The sequence below is a fragment of the Danio rerio genome, chromosome 9 (genome assembly GCF_049306965.1).
Source record: "Danio rerio strain Tuebingen ecotype United States chromosome 9, GRCz12tu, whole genome shotgun sequence".
NCBI classification, from domain to species: Eukaryota; Metazoa; Chordata; class Actinopteri; order Cypriniformes; family Danionidae; genus Danio; species Danio rerio.
Window position 1 is genome coordinate 20,472,974 of NC_133184.1, and position 21,274 is coordinate 20,494,247.

General features: G+C 38.2%; 2 protein-coding genes across 2 annotated transcripts in view; one reads left to right on the forward strand and one right to left on the reverse strand.

The window, feature by feature from the left end:
• gtf2f2b (general transcription factor IIF, polypeptide 2b) overlaps positions 1 to 21,274 on the forward strand; it is a 76,204-nt gene that overhangs the window by 40,345 nt on the left and 14,585 nt on the right.
• On the reverse strand, positions 6,341 to 7,902 carry kctd4 (potassium channel tetramerization domain containing 4). The gene has a single exon (NM_001002224.2). It carries the CDS (start codon positions 7,764 to 7,766, stop codon positions 6,990 to 6,992), a length of 777 nt encoding a protein of 258 aa, NP_001002224.1. The 5' UTR covers positions 7,767 to 7,902; the 3' UTR covers positions 6,341 to 6,989.

Consider the following 21,274-nt stretch of genomic DNA (forward strand, 5'->3'; position numbering starts at 1 on the left):
ACAGGAGGAAGTTTGGCATAAATCTGTGATTTTCTTAGATTTTTTTTAATATATCGGCTTAAATTATTATTGTTCGCTGTTCTCTGTCATCGTAAGGTCACCGGGCGGCGGTGAGCCCGGGTGCGAGGTCCCTTTCATCGCTGCTTGCAGCTTTAATTTAAAATGAAACCATTCAGATGGAGCTCTGAGGCGCGGCAGAAACATGAATTGTCCTGAATCCTGGCTAGGCGCCACGGACAGCCGCCGACTTGAAGCGCCATTGTGTGTATCCTGATAGAATCCTATGTTTAGAATTCTAAAATGCATGGCGCTGCGCGTCGCCGAGTGGCGCTTCTGGTGTGCAACCTGCTGGCAAGTTTGTTATTTTATTTCCAATGGAGCGACACTCACATGAGGCAAAGGCACTCGCACTTTCCAGCTGCACCTAGTTAAGATCACACTCACAGGGAGCTTCTGTGACCTCGAGAAATGCAAATGGCTGAAGTTTAGGGTTGATGCAATGAAAAGTACACTAGTTTGCAAACCTACCGACAAACAAACTAAGTTACAAACTATAATTTCGATTAGAGCGATCATGTGGTGAAAGCTGATCTTGTGTTATGCCAAATGAGCCTTGCATCTAAAAATAGGGCAATGGTGTTCCTCTAGTGACATCGCTTTGACTCACACGCTGAAAATGGTTGACAAGAAATGACAAACTAAGGATTAGGTGACACGTGCCTGTCAATCAATACTGGTGTGCGGGGGGATCGCACTCCTACGTCAAGTTGCGGTCAATCTGAAAACCACTCCAATTCGTCCACCGTCTTTATGTTGTTAAATTGAAAAAAAGGACTGTGTGTTTATATGACCCCAGTATGACGGTCTATACACTATACTTGCACACATGTCTGTCCAAAAAGCTTGAAAAGTAGATTTTTCACCAAAGGTGCACTTTAAATCTCATACACAAGGACTAAAAAAGCTTTTATATCGTCATATAGCACACATATCTGAGTATGTTAACGAGAGAGAGAGAGAGAGAGAGAGAGAGTGTACCTTCCGCCACGTAACCAATTTAAATAATATAAAACTGTGGCGTATGACACATGCATAAATCACAGCATGGACATTACATTAAGCCATAGATTGAAAGAAGATGGCCAAATGAAAACCTTTCTGTCTTAAACTATAGTAAAACAACTTGTCAAAAAGAAAGAAAAAAAATGAAACCCTGCGAACATCTTGAATACGGTAACGGAGAAAAAGGTGCTCTTTAATTATCAGGTGTAAGTCAGCGCCCACTTTTTTTTTTTCCTAGTCATTGTGCCTATGCCGTGTGCTGTGTAAATGCAGTCAATCCGAAACGAGTCACTTTTAAAAGATGATGTAAGCAGGTCAGCAAAAAAAAAAAAAAAAATCAGATACAGTCACATAATCAGATTTGATTATCAAGATCTGCAGTTTAAAAGCAGCCTAATAAACAGTGTTGGCAGCAGGGCTTAATTTGTGTCGGAATATGCCGGATCCGAAAATCTGATCCGGCTTCTCATTTTACTGATCCTCCTCCTCAACTGCCCTCCTCCCCCATCTGCTGTTCACGTTCACTTTCTTCCGCGACTCCCAAACACATTACATTACACATTGCTTTAAGCATTCGAAAACATTATCCAAAATCATTATCCTTAACAGTGTGTAGTTAATTGCAGAGCTCCTCTAATAAAAAGAAGGAAGGAAAAAAAACCTGCAAGTTCTGGAAGTGATTGAGCCTTTGCCATAAGAAAAAGTAACAAAAAAGTATCATAACAAATTACTTTCGATAAAAAGTAACTAAACTGGTTACTTTTTTGGGGAGTAACTCAATATTGTAGTGCACTACTTTCAAAAGTATCTTTCCCCAACACTGCTAACAAACACCATCATGGTAACAAACAAAAAGTAATGCAATAAACATTATTTGTCAAAATTAGATGCAACAAAAAACAAGAAAGTACATAACCGTTTTGGAAAAATCTAAATATGACCACAGTAGTGTCAACAAAAAAGCATACAGTTGAAGTCAGAATTATTAGCCCCCTTCAATTTTTTTCTTCTTTTTAAAATATTTTCCAAATGATGTTTAACAGAGCAAGGAAATTTTCACAGTATGTCTGATAATATTTTTTCTTTTGGTTAAAGTCATTTGTTTTATTTCGGCTAGAATAAAAGTAGTTATTATTTTTAAAACCATTTTAAGAACAAAATTATTTGCCCCTTTAAGCTATATTTTTTCTCGATAATCTACAAAACAAACCACTGCCATAAAATAACTTGCCTAATTACCCTAACCTGCCTAGTTACCCTAATTAACCTAGTAAAGCCTTTAAATGTCACTTTAAGCTGTATAGAAGTGTCTTGAAACATATCTAGTAAAATATTATTTACTGTCATCATGGCAAAGATAAAATAAATCAGTTATTAGAAATGAGTTCTTAAAACTATTATGTTTAGAAATGTGTTGAAAATCTTTTCTCTCTGTTAAACAGAAATTAAGGAAAAAAGCGATCTAATAATTCAGGGGGGCTAATAATTCTGACTTCAACTGTATAAACTGAAGTGTCTTGCATGGAATTGTGGGAAAGACATTAATTCACTGTATATATTAAGGATACATAATTTTAACCAGGTTAAAATTTTTTATTGTTGCATTTTTTCAGTATTTTACTGTTTAAATCATGTCCATTTTGACAGTGTTGCTGTCATAAAGCAGCAGTGAATGGAACAGGTGCTGTGAAGCATTGTGGAGCTACTGAGACTTTGATAAGCTGTCAGGGTAGAAGGTTTTTTCATATGTATTAAGTCCTTGACGATGACAGGTTGGAGAGGCAGCTTGACTTGATTGACTTGGGCACTTAAAGCCTGTTGCTATGTGGCTTGAAGTTAGACTGGAAGAGTTGGACACTTATGTGCACGTGTGCTGAAAGATGTTTTTTTGTGCACGCTATAGTGCAGATGTACATCTGTGGCTTGAAATAGAGGTGTCGCACTCACAAAAGAGTCACGTGACTGGAAATCAAGGCTATATGTGGGGGGTTGAGAAGGTAATTTATTTCTTGACATGTAAATATTCTGTATGTACGTTCAGATGGCAACATAGTGACATAAACAACATGTTTTTAAAGGTCCGGTGAAGTGCTTTTAAATGGGCATTTTATATTCGTTGTTTGACATCATCTAAACTGAAACATAAAAGCAGGTCGGGACATAGTACTTCTCCTTTTAAAAAACAGCCAATAGTGTTTTGTTTTTTCACACCTCTGACAGGGAGATTGGTTGAGATCCAGTGTGTCAGATGAAAAGCTAATGCAAAGCTTCTTGAAGGGGGCAGGACATGATCGATTCTAAAGAGCATTTGATTGGTCTAGAAATTTGATGAAAATCTAAAGTTTTAAATTCACATGACCTTTAATATTAGTAAAAAGTCAATGGCTTAGTTTGAGGTGATGCCAAAAAGATTGGTGATTCATTTAGGCAGAAGGGAGTCTGCTGAGTGTTTATATCTTCTAAATGTGAATTCTGTCACTGTTTTGAAGCACACTTATCCTTAAGACAAGGAAGATCTAAAAAACTTTATTTTAAATTCACATGACCTTTAATATTAGTAAAAAGTCAATGGCTTAGCTTGGCCTGAAATAATGGGAAAAGACTAGGACTGGGCGATAATAAAATTCGACATTCAGAACCTATAATCGATCAAATTTTTCCAGGACGATTTTTTCAATTACTTTCCCTATGTGTCACGTGACCCCGCTCTGCTAAAAGCTGAGGCTGATTTCTACTTTTACAGCTACTTTGCAGCCACATCTGATCTTTGTTCAAGTAGGTAGATGGACTCATTCATGAGCCTTACTTTATACTCCATTAACGATGACTGGAAGCTGCGCCAGAAATGTCTTTAGACGGCATAATAAACTTGTCAGTGAACTATGGTCAAAAAATAAAATAAAATAATTGTTTATTAATCATAATCAAGTTAAAATGTTCAATTAATTAAGATTTTATTTTTAGGCCAAATCACCCAGCCCTAAAAGAGACCATTTCCATGTTATTATCAGTTGTTTGGATTTGCCATGAATAGGTGCGTGTTTTGAGTAAAACATTTATACACACAGTGTAAACCCCAAAAAGTTAAGGTAACTCAAACCGTTAGAGCAAACTAATTGCAACAAACAATTTAAGTTCAAAAACTAATCCTAATGAGTACTGTGACCCAATTAATTTGAGTAAATGAAGCAGTTTGTGCACAGTAAAACCCAATAAGTTAAGGCAACTCAAACCATTTGAGGAAACCGATTGCAACAAACCATTTCAGTTAAACGAAACTAAACAAGTAATGTGAATTTACTGTGGGTTTCCCCCACAGTCCAAAGACATTTGGTATAGGTGAATTGAGTAAACAAAATTTGTCCGTTATGTATGAGTGTGGGAATTAGTGTGTATAGGTTTCCCAGTACTGGGTTGCAGCTGGAAGGGCATCCATTGTGTAAAACATATGCTGGAATGATGGTTTATTCCGCTGTGGCGACCCCTGATAAATAAGGGACTAAACCAAAGGAAAATTAATACATCTTTATTTTGATGGATTACTTTTTGTTTACTTTTTCTTATTGTGTGAGTTGTGCTTTCTATCAGTCAATCAGTCAGTCAGTACATTTTTTTTATTGATAGATTGAAATGTGTTGTGTTTGAGAAAATTATTTGTTTCCTGTGAAGTAATGATAATGAATATGTTGTCATTTAAGAGTTTTTTTTTATTATGAAATTTTAAACAAACATGTCATGTTAATTGACATCTTATACTCCTTTTTAGACAAAGCAAAACACCTGTTTAAACTTCAGAAACACTGATTTTCATTTACAACAATTGAAAACATTTGTAACTTCTTCTGGGCAAAATGCTCCAAAAGACAATATTTTTTAATTTAAATTTTAAGGAAATGTTATTTTAATAATTACTATTAAATGTTATCTGCAAATTACTTAAAAAATTATAGTTATAAAATAATTTAACCATAAAATGATTTACTGAACTGCATAATATAGATCTAATGATCAAGTAAATTCAAAGAATTTTGAATTATATGGTCTCTTAATATACTGCCAAAAAAATAAAGGGAACACTTGGAGTTGGATTGCATTGTTTAAGTGTTCCTGTTATTTATTTTTTTTATCTCCCTTGCCCCCCATTATTGAAGGTCTGAAAACGTGGGATATTTTGTATGGAACCATTGTAATATTTAGCAAAGTGGTCTTTTAATTTTCAAAAAACTTGCTTTGATTTGTTCCATTCGTGCTTTTCTCTTACAGATGGCCTTGACTATTGCCCATTTCACGTTGTTCTAGCAAGGCGGTTTGCCTCTATTCAAGTTCGCACTCTGAAAAGTACATTAGCAGAGACCGGATTCTTCACTCTCGCTACATTCTCAGAGAAATTGGTCTCTTAAGGGCATATGAGTCCTCGAAGTCACATGTTCGCCTGACCATTAATTTCGATCAAATTGAGAGGCAGCCATTAGTCATGCCTCCTTGGGAGCACATGATGAGAGAATCTTTGGCTTCTTTTTTGTTATGTAGGAGTCTCGTTTGCCTGGCAACAATTGGACGTGAGACTTATCCATGAATATTTTAGCTGTTAATGGCTTTCTACCATTTGAAATAAATGCTTCTGCTTACCAGCACCCCCCCGCAGGTTTCCAGTCTCCTGCTGGCAGCGGTTTAGAAACGTATCAGCCAGTGACGGCGGCTAATAAGCCCTGCCGTGTCTCATCAAATATGAATGACTGATATCTGCAATTAAAAAGGACTCTGTTTTGATGTCCACACGACAAGAGATTGAAGGTGCTTCTTTATTCCTCCCCATGTCAGAAATGAATCATTTTAGTGGGAGATTGCATGACAGATTTGATGGAAACAGATGGATACTAGTGTGTGGAGATGTCGGCTAATCCAAAGTGAGTCTAACCATATGTCTGCCTTTGCCTTTCTATGAAACAGCCGATTTAGACTGTAACTGAATTTAGCTGCTTGTCAAGAAGAGCTGTTTTTCAGAATTAGTCAGCGCACTGAATGTTTTGTTTGCTTGCAGAATTCACAGGGTGATGGATCTATTTTGAACTGATATTTTTTCCCACGGAGTTCTTGGCTCTGACTAACAGCAACTTGTAGGACTTTTCATCAATTTTCTTTGATTGACAGGTTTTGGAGCTTGTCTTCTTCTGAAGTGAATCAGATTGTTTATGAATCAGCACGCACATGCATGCTAAAATATCTGCGTTGGATGTATGTATGCCATGTGCTCTAAAAAAAAACACGATCAAACCCATTTAAATTTGGATCAATGCTGGAGGAAATTTAATTTTTAGGTCACATTTTGCTGCATAATATTGCAAACATTCAATTTAGGACACAGTATCGCTCTTACAAGCAGACCTCACTGCACATAATAAAAAAATTTAATAAATAAATAAATGTAGCTCTATTTATACAGCCCACTGTCATTTCTCAGCATACACTCCACAGTTCACAGACAGTGTAGATCGTCAACAGTGTTTCGAATAACTTACAATGCAGCTTTATTGTGCGAGAACATTCACAGACTCAAAAGATTACAACCTGTTGATCACTACATGTGTTCACATTACCAGAAATCACAAAACTTGCTCACAAATGTAAAGACCATCACACTCAGCCTTTAGATTTCACAGTTCTCTGCAATCATATCAAGTACAAACCGTGGATCTTCCTGTAAAGACAATTGTAAACAGATGACGACTACATACACAAACCAAACAAAGCCCCACAGTACAGTACAGTCTCTCTCCTTTCTCTCTTGGTCCGTTGGAGTGTGTCACGTAGAAGCAGGTTAGCAGAGTAATCCAGAACAGGTTTTCGGTAGAGGACGCTGGTGTTGGTTGACGCGAGATGGTTTTCAGCGGGTCATGTGTTTAGTGGTGACAGTTCCTCTAGTGGGGTCACTTGACAAAATGCAGAGCCTCGCACTGGACCACTGATCCTCGACTGCTGTCCAGGCTGGTGATCAGACGAAAGCCTCCCTTGAGAGCCAGCATCACCGTCTCCAGCTTCAGACACTCTAGTGTACACAAAAACGTGCTGTCCTGCTTCAGCACAAGCCGAGAGCCCTGCTCCGACTTGATGAAATGTCGAAACTGGATGATGTTGGATGACACTTCGAACTCCTCTGGAAAGCCGTCCAGGCGACTCTTCGAGATCTGTACCAGCCGGTTCTTGACCTTCTCGATGAAGGTGTTGTCGCTGCAGTAGACTCTCAGACCCTGTGAGCGCTCGTGGCTGTCCGTCACCTCCAGGAAGGCAGGTTCGCGCTGTGTGGCCTGCTGCTGCTCCCAGTCCTGCAGGGCTTGGGCTAGTTCGCTCAAGCGGTAGAAGTTGGCTTCTCTGCGGAGAAGTTCGGTTTCCTTGAAGTCTTCGGGCAGCACTAACTCGCCCAAGCGCAAGAAGTTTAATATGTGACGGAAGATAGGGCCGTCCCGGTCAATGAAAGTGTTGCCCATGGAGTCCACGTGCAGCACTGGCTTTTTCCCAGTCACCATTTCTTCCAGCAGGGAGCCGGGGTGTTTGGCAAGGGTGTGCCTCTGGGCTGCGTACAGGTACCCCCCCACGTTGATGGTGATGGTGCCAGAGGAGGGTTTCTTAAAGCTCTTGCTGGGCTGCAGCAGGTCCGGATTGATCTGTCTCAGTTCGCTCTCCATCCTTCTGAGGTTCCATTCCATTCCGTTCCTCACACCCAGCCTGGTGGAGTGTGTGGGGAGCGTGCGCGTGAGCGGACGCCTGGACAAATAGGAGCGCAGCTGAGCGGCGCTGGCATGGAGCGCAGGAGCAGTGTGCGCTGCCAACGCTGTCTGAGCCTTTCACAGCCACGCAAACACATATATGTGTGTGCGCATACACTCGCGCGGTGGGAGGAGGGGTGTTAAGGGTGGGCTCTACTGCGTCAGTGCTGTGGGCTCGGAAAGAGCGAGAGCTTTGCTCACTGCCCTCCGCACTAAAGGCTGAATTTAATCACCTTTCCACTTCAGCTCCTCTCTGGCTCTGGCTCGGCAATTAGCGTCGCTGCCCTGTGATGAAAGGAGTCCTCGGTTGGGTGGCGGCACGTGAACTCACCGAGAGGGCCAAATCACAGGGATCCCACATAATGAACTGCCTCCAATGAAAGTGCGAGAGGAGCGAGATGTTAATGCTTTCACGTCTATCGTGTTAAGTCGTTGCTGTGTGATGTGCCGACAACTGGCAGCTTTATCGTCAAACGAGAGACGTATCCAGTACAGTGTAGGTGTAGTTATGTAAATGATTTGTTTGTCTTCATATCAAAAGAGATGAATGCATTGAAGGTTTCTCTCTTTCTTTCAGAGGCTGGGTTTTTGCTTTAAGGTAATCGCCATGACCCAGTTATCGGTGGAGCCTTTGATAAGAAAGCCTGTGTCTTGACTGGAAGCCATGGGGGCTGAACCCGTAATTGGCCCCAAGCTGTCTTTAAGGGTGTTGTACATCTAACAAAGGAGTGCAGGGCTGTGTCAATGTATAAACCACCCAGGGATGAGAACCCAAAATCAATATCCTTATATATAATCCCGTCTTAACATGAGTTTTCAGTAGCAAAGATCCCAAGCTCTCGTCTGTCTGAGAGAAGACATGCCCTTAAACTGCAGCAGCATCAGTGTGACTTTTTTTTTTTTTTTGATGTCCCCGACTAATGACAGCCTGTCAATCATTACAGAATGACGACACCGCTATTGTAGCCCAAGGATAGGAAGATGGACTTTTCTGAGACGAAATTTGTGCCATGTACGTCATTAGCATCTGAGACAGGGTGGAGGCTAAATCATTATCCGAGTGCTGGTGTCAGTTTGAGCTTTACATATTTATTAGATATCTTAAATTGGATTTTAACAAAGGCTTGTCATGTATTTCAAAATGTAACATCATTTACATTTTACACAAAATTCGCCACCTTTTTTTTGATGAACCTCCATTGAAAAGCTGGCATTTTGGTTTATTAAATCACTTTTACCTGCTATGCCAATTGTTTTGGTCAAATTGTTACAGCTAACAATGTTTTAAGAAAGAAAACTGTTAAATTACCGAAGCAAATTACTTCATTACCTTGTTTTTTACAATATATTGCAACACTAAAAGTCGTTAGAGCAGAGATCAAGGTCCACAATGGAGTCTAAAGTGTAAAAAAGATATGTTGTTTATTTAAGCTCTCACAACCTTTAATCCAGGTATATTGATTATTTTAAGTTGAACAAATATCACCATACTTACCACATTAATTGCATTTACTGTATTAAGAGTTTTAAACATAGTTTTTGCAAAAGGTGTTTGAATATGTATACATAAAGTGTTGTCTGATTAAATATGCACTAATTTACATATAGTTCCAGAACAGAAACATGAATATTTGATGAAGTCAAGTTTAAATATTGTTGAATGCTTTTGACATGTTTAAATGTTGTTGACATTGAAAGGTTTTACTTTTGTTAGCTCCATAAATCAGAAAATACTGTCAACAGCCAAACTACTGCCAAAAAGCACCATGTTTTTACAAGATATCTTTATAAAAATCTTCAAAAATAGATATGCATTGCCATTAACACTTTTAGGATCAAACATAATGTGATAAAATGTACATTTATAACTATATTTTGGATGCTTTTACCAACAATTCTGAAAGAAGCCATAAAACAACAATGTCTTTCTCTAATGTCTCACCTTAAAAAATGGAGCATCATTCATATTTAGTTTTAGCCATGTTATGATGTCACAAATAGCACATCCATGTAAGCCCTGGCATCACTGGCACACATTTTGCTTCGCTTTTTTAAACTATGCCACCCATGCACATAGCCATCTGATTACAGATGCAGTGACAGTTCATTATGGTCATATATGACTGATTATAGTTGTTATAGACGATGGCTTGGTCATGGTTTAATCATCATGTGATTACTGGGTTTATTCATCTGCATTTGAATTGCAAACCGGGTTTAACTATGCCAGAGAAATAGTGGGTGGCTGACCTGCTTTTTCTCATCTATCTTTTTGTTTTAATTAGTGCACTTGTTTGTTTCAATTTGAAGAGGACCAAATTGATTTCAATTCATTGGTGGCTGATTGGTACAAGCAAGAGCACTTGGATAAGAGATATTCTAGTTAATTTGTGCAGAAGAACATGACGTCTTGAGAAGCACATGAACAAAGTGTAGCATATGTTGTTTTTGGTGGCTAGATTAATAATCAAATATGCATATTTATCAAACCACACTGGGCAAAAGGATGTTTGGATACTGAAATCATCATTACAGTACAAAATAGGAAAAAAGAGTGGTATTTTGAAGGATAGTTAAAACTAAAGTAAAATAAAAGGGGTATATGATTGTAAATTGAACATTTGTTCCCACAATTTATTCATTGATGGCTTTGATTTGACAGTTTGTTAAAATCATGACAACGTGGTACAAACTCTTTTTTTCTTTTTTTAGTTAAATCATGATTGTTAGTATGACCAATATTTAATCACTTCAGCAAAGTTTGGTATATCTTATTATTAATATTTTAGATAAATATAGTAATTTGTGTGCTTTACAAATATTTACAATACTGTATGTTCATTTACTAAATGCCCCAAAAAACATGACACATTTGTGTTTAAATCAATAGCACAACTTAATGATGTGAATAAAGTGCAACTATTTTTAAATAGCTTTTATTTCCATAATTCAAATACAGCGGCAACATTGCATATATCATTTTGAATAAAAGTATTTAGAAATTCTGTGAATTATTTTTTAATGAGGCAAAGAAAATACAAATTAATCTGTCAGAAAATAGCAGTTAGTACATGGAGCAATAAAATAAAGACAATTTTTGGTTAAATTACTGAACTACTGGTACCAGAAACAGGTTCAAGAAACTATCAATGCAGGAAGAACAACCTTCATGCCACATTTTCTGTACGGTATGGTACAGGTCGGTATGGTTCACCTTTAATAGGTTTGCAAAGGGTACCCAAAAAGTGGTACGGTACAGTTTGCTTTTAGGTACCTTTTGACAGTCGAAACCGCCATAAAAGCGTACCAAGCTGAACCATAACGTATACTGTACTATACCACTCAGTGGAAACGGGCTATTACTAGGGTGTTTAGAGTTGTTGTCTTGTTGAAATAGCAATTTTAGAAGCATTTTCTAATCAATGTAGATCAACAGTCTCTTCTACTGTTCTGAAAAATTTAAACTGATATTTGGAAAATGATAAATAGGTCTAAACTCCACAATAAGACAAGCATCCCCATCTAATGATTTTTGAATCATCATGCTTCAGTTTTTACAGTGAAATGAGACTTCACTGTTTTAACACTTTAACTTTACATTTTGACTTTCATTATTCCATATTTTTCTTTGAGTCATTGTTTTCCTTGGCAAATTTTAACAGACTCTGCACATGCTTTTTATTTATTTTATTTTTTCAACAATGGTGCTCTATGGGGTCTTCTTGGTTACAGCTGTGCTTCCATCAAAACTCTTCTGACTAGATCTTCTTTGATCTTTCTGGAGGCGATGATTGACTGGATCTTTGCCATTCAGGCTATTCTGTAATGCATTTTAACTGTAGTTGCTTGTTTTATTCTGATTGTTTCAGGTTTTTGGATGCCATTTAAAGCATTTAAGCATTTCAAATGAGGCTTAAATTAGTTAGTGACATATTCTAGACATATTCATGTTCAATGATCAACTGAAAGGCTCATCTATTTGTTCTTCATCTGCTGTCTGAGGGTTACAGTCACTTTAGGATGGCTCACCACCTTGAGTCAAAGAACAGACAGACATTAAATAGAGATTCCACCAAATGCCAGATAAGCACCAATAACTGAGAACTTAGAAATTGTTTTCTAAATTTAAAGCATTTGATTATTTAAAATCAGGCTAATGAGTTTGTGACATTATAAAAAAAAAAACATATTCTAAACTAGTGTTTCTCAACCATGTTCCTGGAGGACCACCAACTATGCATGTTTTGTTGTTTGATCAACTGAAAGGCTCATCCAATTGTTCTTCATCTGCTGTCGAAGGGTTTCAGTCACTTTAGGATGGCTCACCACTTTGAAAAGTCTCTGAAAATAGAGATTAAATCGAGATTACCACCAAATGTCAAATAAACACTATTAGCTGTGAGGAATCAGAGTGTTTTTGAAATTTGATGAGTGCTTTTTTTACATTTCTCATTTAAGTCTTTTCACATACTGTGTTTGGCATTACACTTAATGAAATATGCTTAGGATCACTTCGAAAAGGACTAAGCTTGAAATTGAGGCAAATTATTGTTTGTTTTCCAGTGCATGCAGTGACATTATATGGGAAGTCATGAAGATCTTATAGAAGATCTTATAATAATTTATAAAAAAAAATAAAATAAAAAAAAAGTTGGCACCAAGATATATATATATTTTTTTTTTGTTGCACACACAAACAAAAATCTTCTGCAAGGAGATCTGTTTCCAGCACCTGTATTGAAATGAAATAGGCAATATCACAACTATGATGAGAAAAAACAAGGTACACTTGAGCATTTTTATGGTAACCTCGTGTGACCATATTTTAAAGTTTTCTTTGAAACCAAGGACTAGATACCAGCATTCACTTTTCAAATGAATTGCACTAGCGGAGCAATTTTATTAGAATTGGTTTTAATCAAACCAAACTTGACAAGTCTGAACAATTCCAGAACTGAATACTAAATACTATATTTTAAAATGCTGGGTTGTTGTAGTCCAATGTTGGGTCAAATATGGACAAACCCCACACTTGGGTTAAAAAGTGTAATTTAAATTGTATTGACAAAATTAACCCCATGTTGGTTTATGACAATCCAGTGGTGCATCATCATTCACTTTAACCAGTGAAGTACTCTGTCTGTTGCTTTTCAACTGAACCATCGTTCAACATGCCTTCGATGTTTATACATCTTCTCTGTTTGTTTGTTTTTCTATCGCAGTCTTAACAGCTGAATTTCCATAAGTATGAATTTTGCTTTTATGTTGTTGTCATGGAAACATTCTGATTCAAAATAAAGAGCCAGACACATACAGTATGGCTGTTGCAAGTGGGCACATTTGAGACCATATTGACCTGTGCCTTTAAGAACACTGACATCACATAATCTCTCGGACGAACTAAACACTCACTTTTGAATGATATTCACCCTAACATTGACCTTGAGACCTGCTAATATAAATGATTTTATATATCCAATACAATGAAATTCATGCAACTTGAGTTTAGATATGTTTGTACTATTGTGCATTTGTTTGCATGCTGTTTTCAGACACTAAACTATCAAGTGCACAGTATTTCAAGGCACATGTGGAAATGGAGCCAGCAGAGGTAGAGCGAGGAGAAATTGTGCCACAGACGCCTCTGAGGCATGCGATTATTATTATTTTACTAGCAGATCTCGTCCCAAAAATATCTCCCCCATCTCCCTGAGAGTCCTTTAAAATGATTACAACTGTTATTGTGCTTTGGCCAGTCTTCTCAGTGTTCTGGTGCTTCACAAATCTCTGTGTCGAAGCCGATACTCCATTAGAATGTCGTTCTTAATATAAAAACTTTAATTGAAAAGCATACATCAAAGGTCCCATGTAATGAAAATTTAAGTATAGCCAGGCGTAGCTGAACAATAAAAATTCAGTAAAGAAAAATGACATACTTTGAGCCTCAAACACATTTTTTCCTTTTTTTTTTTTTTTTTTTTTTAGCCAGCCATCTATTCACAGCCACCACAGTGTAAAATGCAGGATATACGGATTAGAAATGTATTTAGGCAACAAACACATGCACACTGTTGAATGCAAGTGTTTAATGCACATCAATTTTCAAGACTGAAAGAATGCTAATAAAACTCATCTTTTTATGCAGAGGTTAATATTAATTCCTACCTGTGTTTCCATATACATTAAAGCTTTGAAATACAACTGCAAACACATCGCTGTCTGTTCCATTTAGCGAGTATAAATATGAATTAACCTATATTTCATCCTCAACACAAACCCGGAGCAAACCAGGTTGCTTATATTAGATATTACATTCACTCCATGCATCTAGCCAAAAGGTTTACTCTCACGTCAGTTAAAAAAGATTTAACTCAGTTTGATAAAATATTATTTTGACAAATGAGATATGATATATATATATATATATATATATATATATATATATATATATATATATATATATATATATATATATATAAGAAAGATTCCTAAAATTAAATTGCCAGTGTCAGAACAGAGCACAATAATATTCATGACCCTTCGAAATATGGTCAAACTCAAGATTCTTAGGGATATTTTATAAAGGTACTAAACAAGTATATAAACTCGTTTCTGGAGAATATTTAAACATACCAAAGCCACATACAAACTACATAGATATCACAGAACATTATTTATTTAATGCAGAATATGGCACCTTTAACTGCACTTTGACTGTATGCAGTGTTGAATGTTGGGCAGTAGCGTTGCTACAAGTAGTGGCTACTAGCTTAAGTACATTTCTCAGTAGCATGGCGGTATTGTCACTACTTTCAAAATTAAAAGCTTTTCAGTAGTGAAGCTATTTTAAGTACAGTAGCGTCCACACAAGCTACATTTACCGATCATGGATTCATGGAGCTGTGAGGCCGATGTCTAGTGTGAATGACGATTTCTTCTTCTTCACATTTCTTCACAACAAATGTTATGGTGTGTTACTGCCACATTTCCCCCAGTCAAAACAAGAAACTTGCTTGAAGGAAAGATAACTGAGAGAAAGAAGTTATTTCTGAAGCAGGATTCACTCGTGACCATCGAGAAGTACATGTTAAGATGCAAGGATTCGGATGCTGTGCTTTTGTTAAAGCTGATTTGATCTTTAAATGTCTATTGTTACTTGAGTTATACAAAAGCACTATACAAATAAACTTGAATTGATTAGTTACTAATGCTGACCCCCTAGTTTTTTGCAATTCTGCGATCGCTGAATCCAACACAAAATCAACAAAGTCGCTAATTTTTGTGATCCAGCAAAATTTTTATTTAAACACAAAATAATCACAAAAAAGTGTAAATACTAGGGATTTTTAACACGGTTTTTGGTTCGGTTCAGTTCTCATGGCTTGACACATGTTTTTTTAAATGTTTTTATTCTATAGGCAATAGGAACGGTAAGAGGTTAAGGAGAAAAAAATAAAAGCGATTTATTGCAATACTTATTTTGTTTTACTTAAAAGCCAAGAAAAGTACACTAGTTCATAGTGTATTGTATAAAAAAATTAACACTGAAATCTCACAACTGCTGTCAGTCCATGTACAAACTGGCGAACACAAATTCCTACATTTTGAAAATAAACATACATTATTACCTTTATTACCTTTTCTGCTATTCTGCCTTTAGACAGTGATATTGCTGGGTGATGGCGCTGCAGATGTGCAGTCATGGAAAACAACGCTTGCACACAGTAATCTTTTGTTCACCGTTTTTTTCTTTTATTGGCATTTTCCAGCAAATTTGAAATGTCCTCGCACCGCATATTTGAAAGACAACGTTGCTTCTTCGTACTGTTGCCTCACTTCGCCAGTGCTTCCTTGTACTGTTGCTTCAGCCTTACTTCACCGCCACTTGCCATGTTAAAGTGTGGAATGATGGTTAAGCGCCCCTTATCTTTAGAGCATAGTGATGGGATGGATTGGATGGCATTATACTTACCGGCAAATCAGAAATGTCCTCGCACCGCAGATTTGAAGACGGTGTCGCTTCCTTGTACTGTTGCCTCACTTCGCCGGCGCTTCTTTGTACGGTTGCCTCAGCCTCACTTCACCGCCACTTGCCATGTTAAAGTGTGGAATGATGGTTAAGCGCCCCCTATCTTTAGAGCATAGTGATTAGATATTTACTCGCAGGGAGGAGTTTCCTCATCTCAGCTCATAAATTATTTAAACGCAAAACCGAGAAAACCGCAATTCACAAGCACGTATTGAACCATGGATGTCGTACCAAACGGTTTAATATTATGTTAAGAACCATGACATCCCTAGTAAATACTCTCATTAAAGATCAAATTCCAAACCATATAATCAAATTATGGCGACGCAGTGGTGCAGTGGGCAGCACGTTTGCCTCACAGCAAGAAGGTCGCTGGTTCGATCCTCGACTCAGTTGGCGTTTCTGTGTGGAGTTTGCATGTTCTTCCTGCGTTCGCGTGGGTTTCCTCCGGGTGCTCCGGTTTCCCCCACAGTCCAAAGACATGCGGTACAGGGGAATTGGGTAGGCTAAATTGTCCGTAGTGTATGAGTGTGTGTGTATGTGTGGATGTTTCCCAGAGATGGGTTGCGGCTGGAAGGGCATCCGCTGCATAAAAACTTGATGGATAAGTTGGCGGTTCATTCCGCTGTGGCGACTCCAGATTAATAAAGGGACTAAGCCGACAAGAAAATGAATGAATGAATAAATAATCAAATTATATTTATTTCAGTTTGCAATTAATAGTTTTACATGACGCAGAGCATGAGATATATTTGAATGTCTCAATGTCGTCTCACCTGCACCCTCACAATCATTACATTACATTATATGAAAGGGGGTGAGGAGGGGTGGTGAGAGGGGTTACAGCAATACGTGTTTTAGGTGCATTCAGGTAGGGGAAACCCTAACGCATTCTCTGAGTGAGGTACATGTCAGATGCCCCGTTGAGTGATATCTGAAAGAGACAAAGAGTAAGTTCATGCATACAAATAAGAGTTACAATCTTCCATAGGCTTAATCCCCACCATTATAGATCTGTTTTAGATCTGGTCTAAAAGATTGTCTGAAATATTTCCATTTACTCTAAATTACTATAACATTTTAAATGTGTAACACATCTATTGACACATCCACTGGGTTTAAGTTGCTTCGACTTAAAAATGAAAATGACAAAAATAGCTTAGATGTAGCTAAGCTTTTGCGAAGTAGCTTTTAGTGTAGTTAAGCTACATTCTAATTAGAGTAGCTAATAGATTAGCTCACTACATTTGTCATGTAGCTTGCTCAACGCTGACTGCATGTGATGCTAGATTCATTTCACATTCAACAGGCGCCGGGTGAGCAACAAGTTTAAGAGATCTTGAGGCATTGAAAAGGCTCGCTTCTCTGCTTCTGTATGCTGATGAAGAGACGTGGGGATTGAAGCTCTGCCTGCGGGTGGGTGTGCGAGTGGAGGTAGAGAGGCTGTGTCCTGCTGAGGGCTCAGGATGTTATTGCTCTCGTCTCTAAGGAAGTCAAACTAGTGGGATCTTGTGAGGAGGTGGAAGACCGACCCCCGTAACCTCGCTATCATCTCGGCATCGGATCTGCAGCCCACCATCGGTTTGAGCAACTCGTGCCACCCCCAAACACAGTTCCATTCCATTCAGAGCCAACATTCATGTGTGGAAATACTTATGTAATGTTATTGGCCTCATAAGATTGCGCAAGTCACGTGATGTTCAGGGAGGGGCTGAGCAGAGGAGATGCGAACCTTGAGGTCTCGGTGTGCCCTGACCCCTCTTCATAGCCTCTGGGTAATTGCGAGGAAAATGGATGCTTTGTTGAAGTTGTGAAACACAAGTGGGCGTTTTTATGGAGTTACTCCAACAAGTGCTCTGATGCTCATCTGGCAATAATTGCCAATAATTGTGCGCATTAGTGCTGCTCTGATGGATTTTGTGAGGGAAATATTTCTGCCCTTTTAAAAGGCCTCAGGGACAATAACCACAAGGTAGTGCAGGCACCGCTGTACAATTAATACAATCAATAGAAGCATTAGGCGGACTTCAAATGAACGCAGCGCAACACAATGCCATTCCACTGGAGGGAGACTCATTGGGCTTTGATTCAAATCATCGTCATTCATGACTAGTTGACCACATCGTTTTTACATATAAAAGTCAAACACTTCAGAATAGCGCCATAAAAACCACCTGGTTGAATCACAGTATTCCAATTGTCACTTTTAAAAGAGGGGTTTTGTGCCAACGCTTTATTAGAGAGTGCTTGCTGTTGAAGTATGCTAATGCTTTAGCGCAAAGCCATTAATTGTCCTCGCAAAAGTTTTAATTAGATTCGCTTTGGTCTTTTGTACGAGAGCTTGACACATTGTGAGTAACAAAGAAAAGGGGTAATTCGTTAAAATACAAGTATCACTGATTCACCGTATGGGTAATTGATGAGATAAAATGCATTTTATTCTTGGCGTGAGTCAGCCCTTTATGTGAGAATGTGATGCATGACGTTGTTTAGTGTTATAAAAAGCATTAATAGAGAAAAACAAGATTTACTCAGCGGATGTGTAAATGCCTATAAAATTAAACTAAATTCAGCGTGAACTGTGGATGATACATGGCGATTATATGACCTCCTATTGTAGAAAAATACATCCGGATGTTTCCAATGGCCCGTTTCCACTGAGTGGTTCAGTACGGTATGGTACGGGTCAGTACGGGTCACCTTTATCAGGCCTGCGTTTCCACTGCCAAAAGGGTACCAATGGTAAAGCTTCAGTCGACATCATTCTCACTCAAGGAAATTTCAATGTAAAGCTGTACGGGTCGTTCATACATCATATGAGTAGTACTTCTTACAAAACAGATGTAAATACTTGTGTTTAAATGTTTATTTCTAACCTTTCTATAAACATGATTATATCTGCAGATCAATGTCTGCAATTATATAAAATAAATAAATAAATCCAACATATATAAACACATAAAGACCCTTAAAGTGTTTGATATGTTACCAATTACAGAAAAACTACACACAACATACATTTAGTCCTTATTTGGGTTCAAAAACAACACGTAACATATAGCCCAGTCAGTGCAAACCGCTCATCTGCATCTTTAATCTTCACCAGCACATGCAAACTCTGTTAGAGAGTAATTCTGTCATTCATAATAGTCCAAAAGGTGATTATAATAGTTAAACATGGCAGTTTGTTCATGTTTAGGTTGCTGAAAGAATCCTTTGCTCCTTTGTTTTTTCGGCTTTTCCTTTGTTTTGTCATGCGTCACTCTCTTGTTTGTCTGTTTCTGAAAGGATTGGATGTCAGAAGCACTTCAATAATCATGCGCAGGATATTATCATCAGCTCAAGAAATTTGTTATTGCGAATATAGATATAGACATGAGCTCCCTCTCTCTCTTTAGCTTGAAGGTATAGGGCTAAAGGGAAGGGGTAAATATCTCTTTGGACAGATTTTTCAGGACCACACATGGTGGTTTCAATTGTGGTCCAGAAAAATCATTGTTTTATATACCTTCGTTTTATATACCTTCCCTATACCTTCAAGCTAAAGAGAATTGGGATACCCCTACCTCTTCACAGGAAGACGCAAAACAAGGGGTAGGGATAAAGGGAAGGGCTAGAACTGTGATTGGGCCTTAGTCGATATCTGACTTTTGTATATTGTAGTGGTACATTTATATCATATTAATCTGGTAGTATTTGTTGACCAGCCACAACGGATTGATACACCCGGAAGTAAGGAGATTCACAAATTTGTATTTTTTTTTTGTCATTACTAAGAATTTTTGGAACAAACAAGCATATGTTTTAATATATTCATAAATGTGTTCATGTTTTACCGTCATGCTTTAAAAAAAAAAGCTAAAATAATAACCTGTAAATTTCGCGATCTGTAATCTATATTAATAACTCCCACAACATTTTGACACTCGAATACCCTGTCAGTAATGTCTAGTGCAGGGGTGTCCAAAGTCGGTCCTTGAGGGCCGGTGTTCTGCTGACTTTAGCTCCAACTTGCTTCAAGACACCTGCCTGAAAGTTTCTAGTATACCAAGTAAGAGCTCTATTAGTTGGTTCTTATGTTTTTGAATAGGGTTGGAGCTTAAGTCTCCAGGACACCGGCCCTTCAGAACTGAGTGTGGACACCCCTGGTCTAGTGGCTGGGAATGTTTTTTTTTTTTTCTTACAGTGTCTGCTATAATGTTAATGTTGTTTTTATTTGTTTACATAGATGAGTTTAAATGTGTAAATTTGTGTAAATGCACAGTATAGTTACATTCTTATTGCCACACTATCATAATAATAACATAATATATGCCTTCAGTGATTTCCTGAAGATAAATACCAAAAAAATAACACAACTAGAATAACTAAAGCAGTCGCAATCGTCTAATCTCATATAAAGCTGGAGATCGCGATGACATATGTTGACGTGTGCAAGTGCTGTAGTGCTGTCCCAATTCTGAAGGGTAAATTATAAAGCCCTTCCACTTCACCCTCGGTTTTAAAGAGCCCATATTATACATGAAATAGGGTCATATCTTGGTTGTAAGAGTCTCCAACAACAGTCTAATATGCATGCAAGGTCAAAAAACACTTTCATGGTCTTATAATCTGCATTTATTTTTACCTAATTATCCCAGCGACTCCTGTATGAATCGTCCAGTGATTCATTTGTTCCCAAACCCCTACTTAGCGCGGAGCTAATCTGCGCTGATTGGACCGATGACAGTCTGTCGCGATTGGTCGACTGCCTTCAGTCAGAGAGGGAAATGGCCAATAGCTAATCAGCAATTTAAAAAGTAATCACAGTTCATACACGCTCGATAGTGTAGGCGTGGATTTTAGCTGCCACACTATGGCGAGTGGATAGTGCCACGGATAACCGAACGAAGGAGACAGTCGTGTACTCGCCATACCACACACACACAAAAACACACACACACCTCCGGATGACAACGCTCCCGCTTCCGCCCGCACCCGCCAGGTTTTAGCCTGAGAACCGTTTTCTCCCCGCCGCGCCCGGTCCCGCTAGAGCGGAGAACACAACCAAAAATCACCCAGTATACAGTCCAGACAGCCAAGCTGTCTGTATAAACACATACACACAGCACAAAGCTCGTTCGTTCGTTCGCTCTCTCTCTTTCTCTCTCTCTCGCTCTCTCTCATACGCTCTCTCATACCAAGCAGACTCTCTCTTTCTAATTCACATAGCAATATCCGTGATATTGCTAGACAGCCCGCTCCCGTCCCAAATTAAACCCGTTACCGACCGCTCCCGCGATTTATTCGGAAATTTATTCCCGCGGCTGTCCCCGCGCCAGATTTCTGCGGCGCGGGAATAAATTTCCGAATAAATCGCGGGAGCAGAACTCTAGCACGGAGCTCCATAAACAAACAGCACGCGTCGCGTTTTTAACGT

Coding starts and splice junctions, on each gene's coding strand:
- kctd4 (NM_001002224.2), bottom strand. CDS start 7,766: ATGGAATGGAACCTCAGAAGGATGGAGAGCGAACTGAGACAGATCAAT.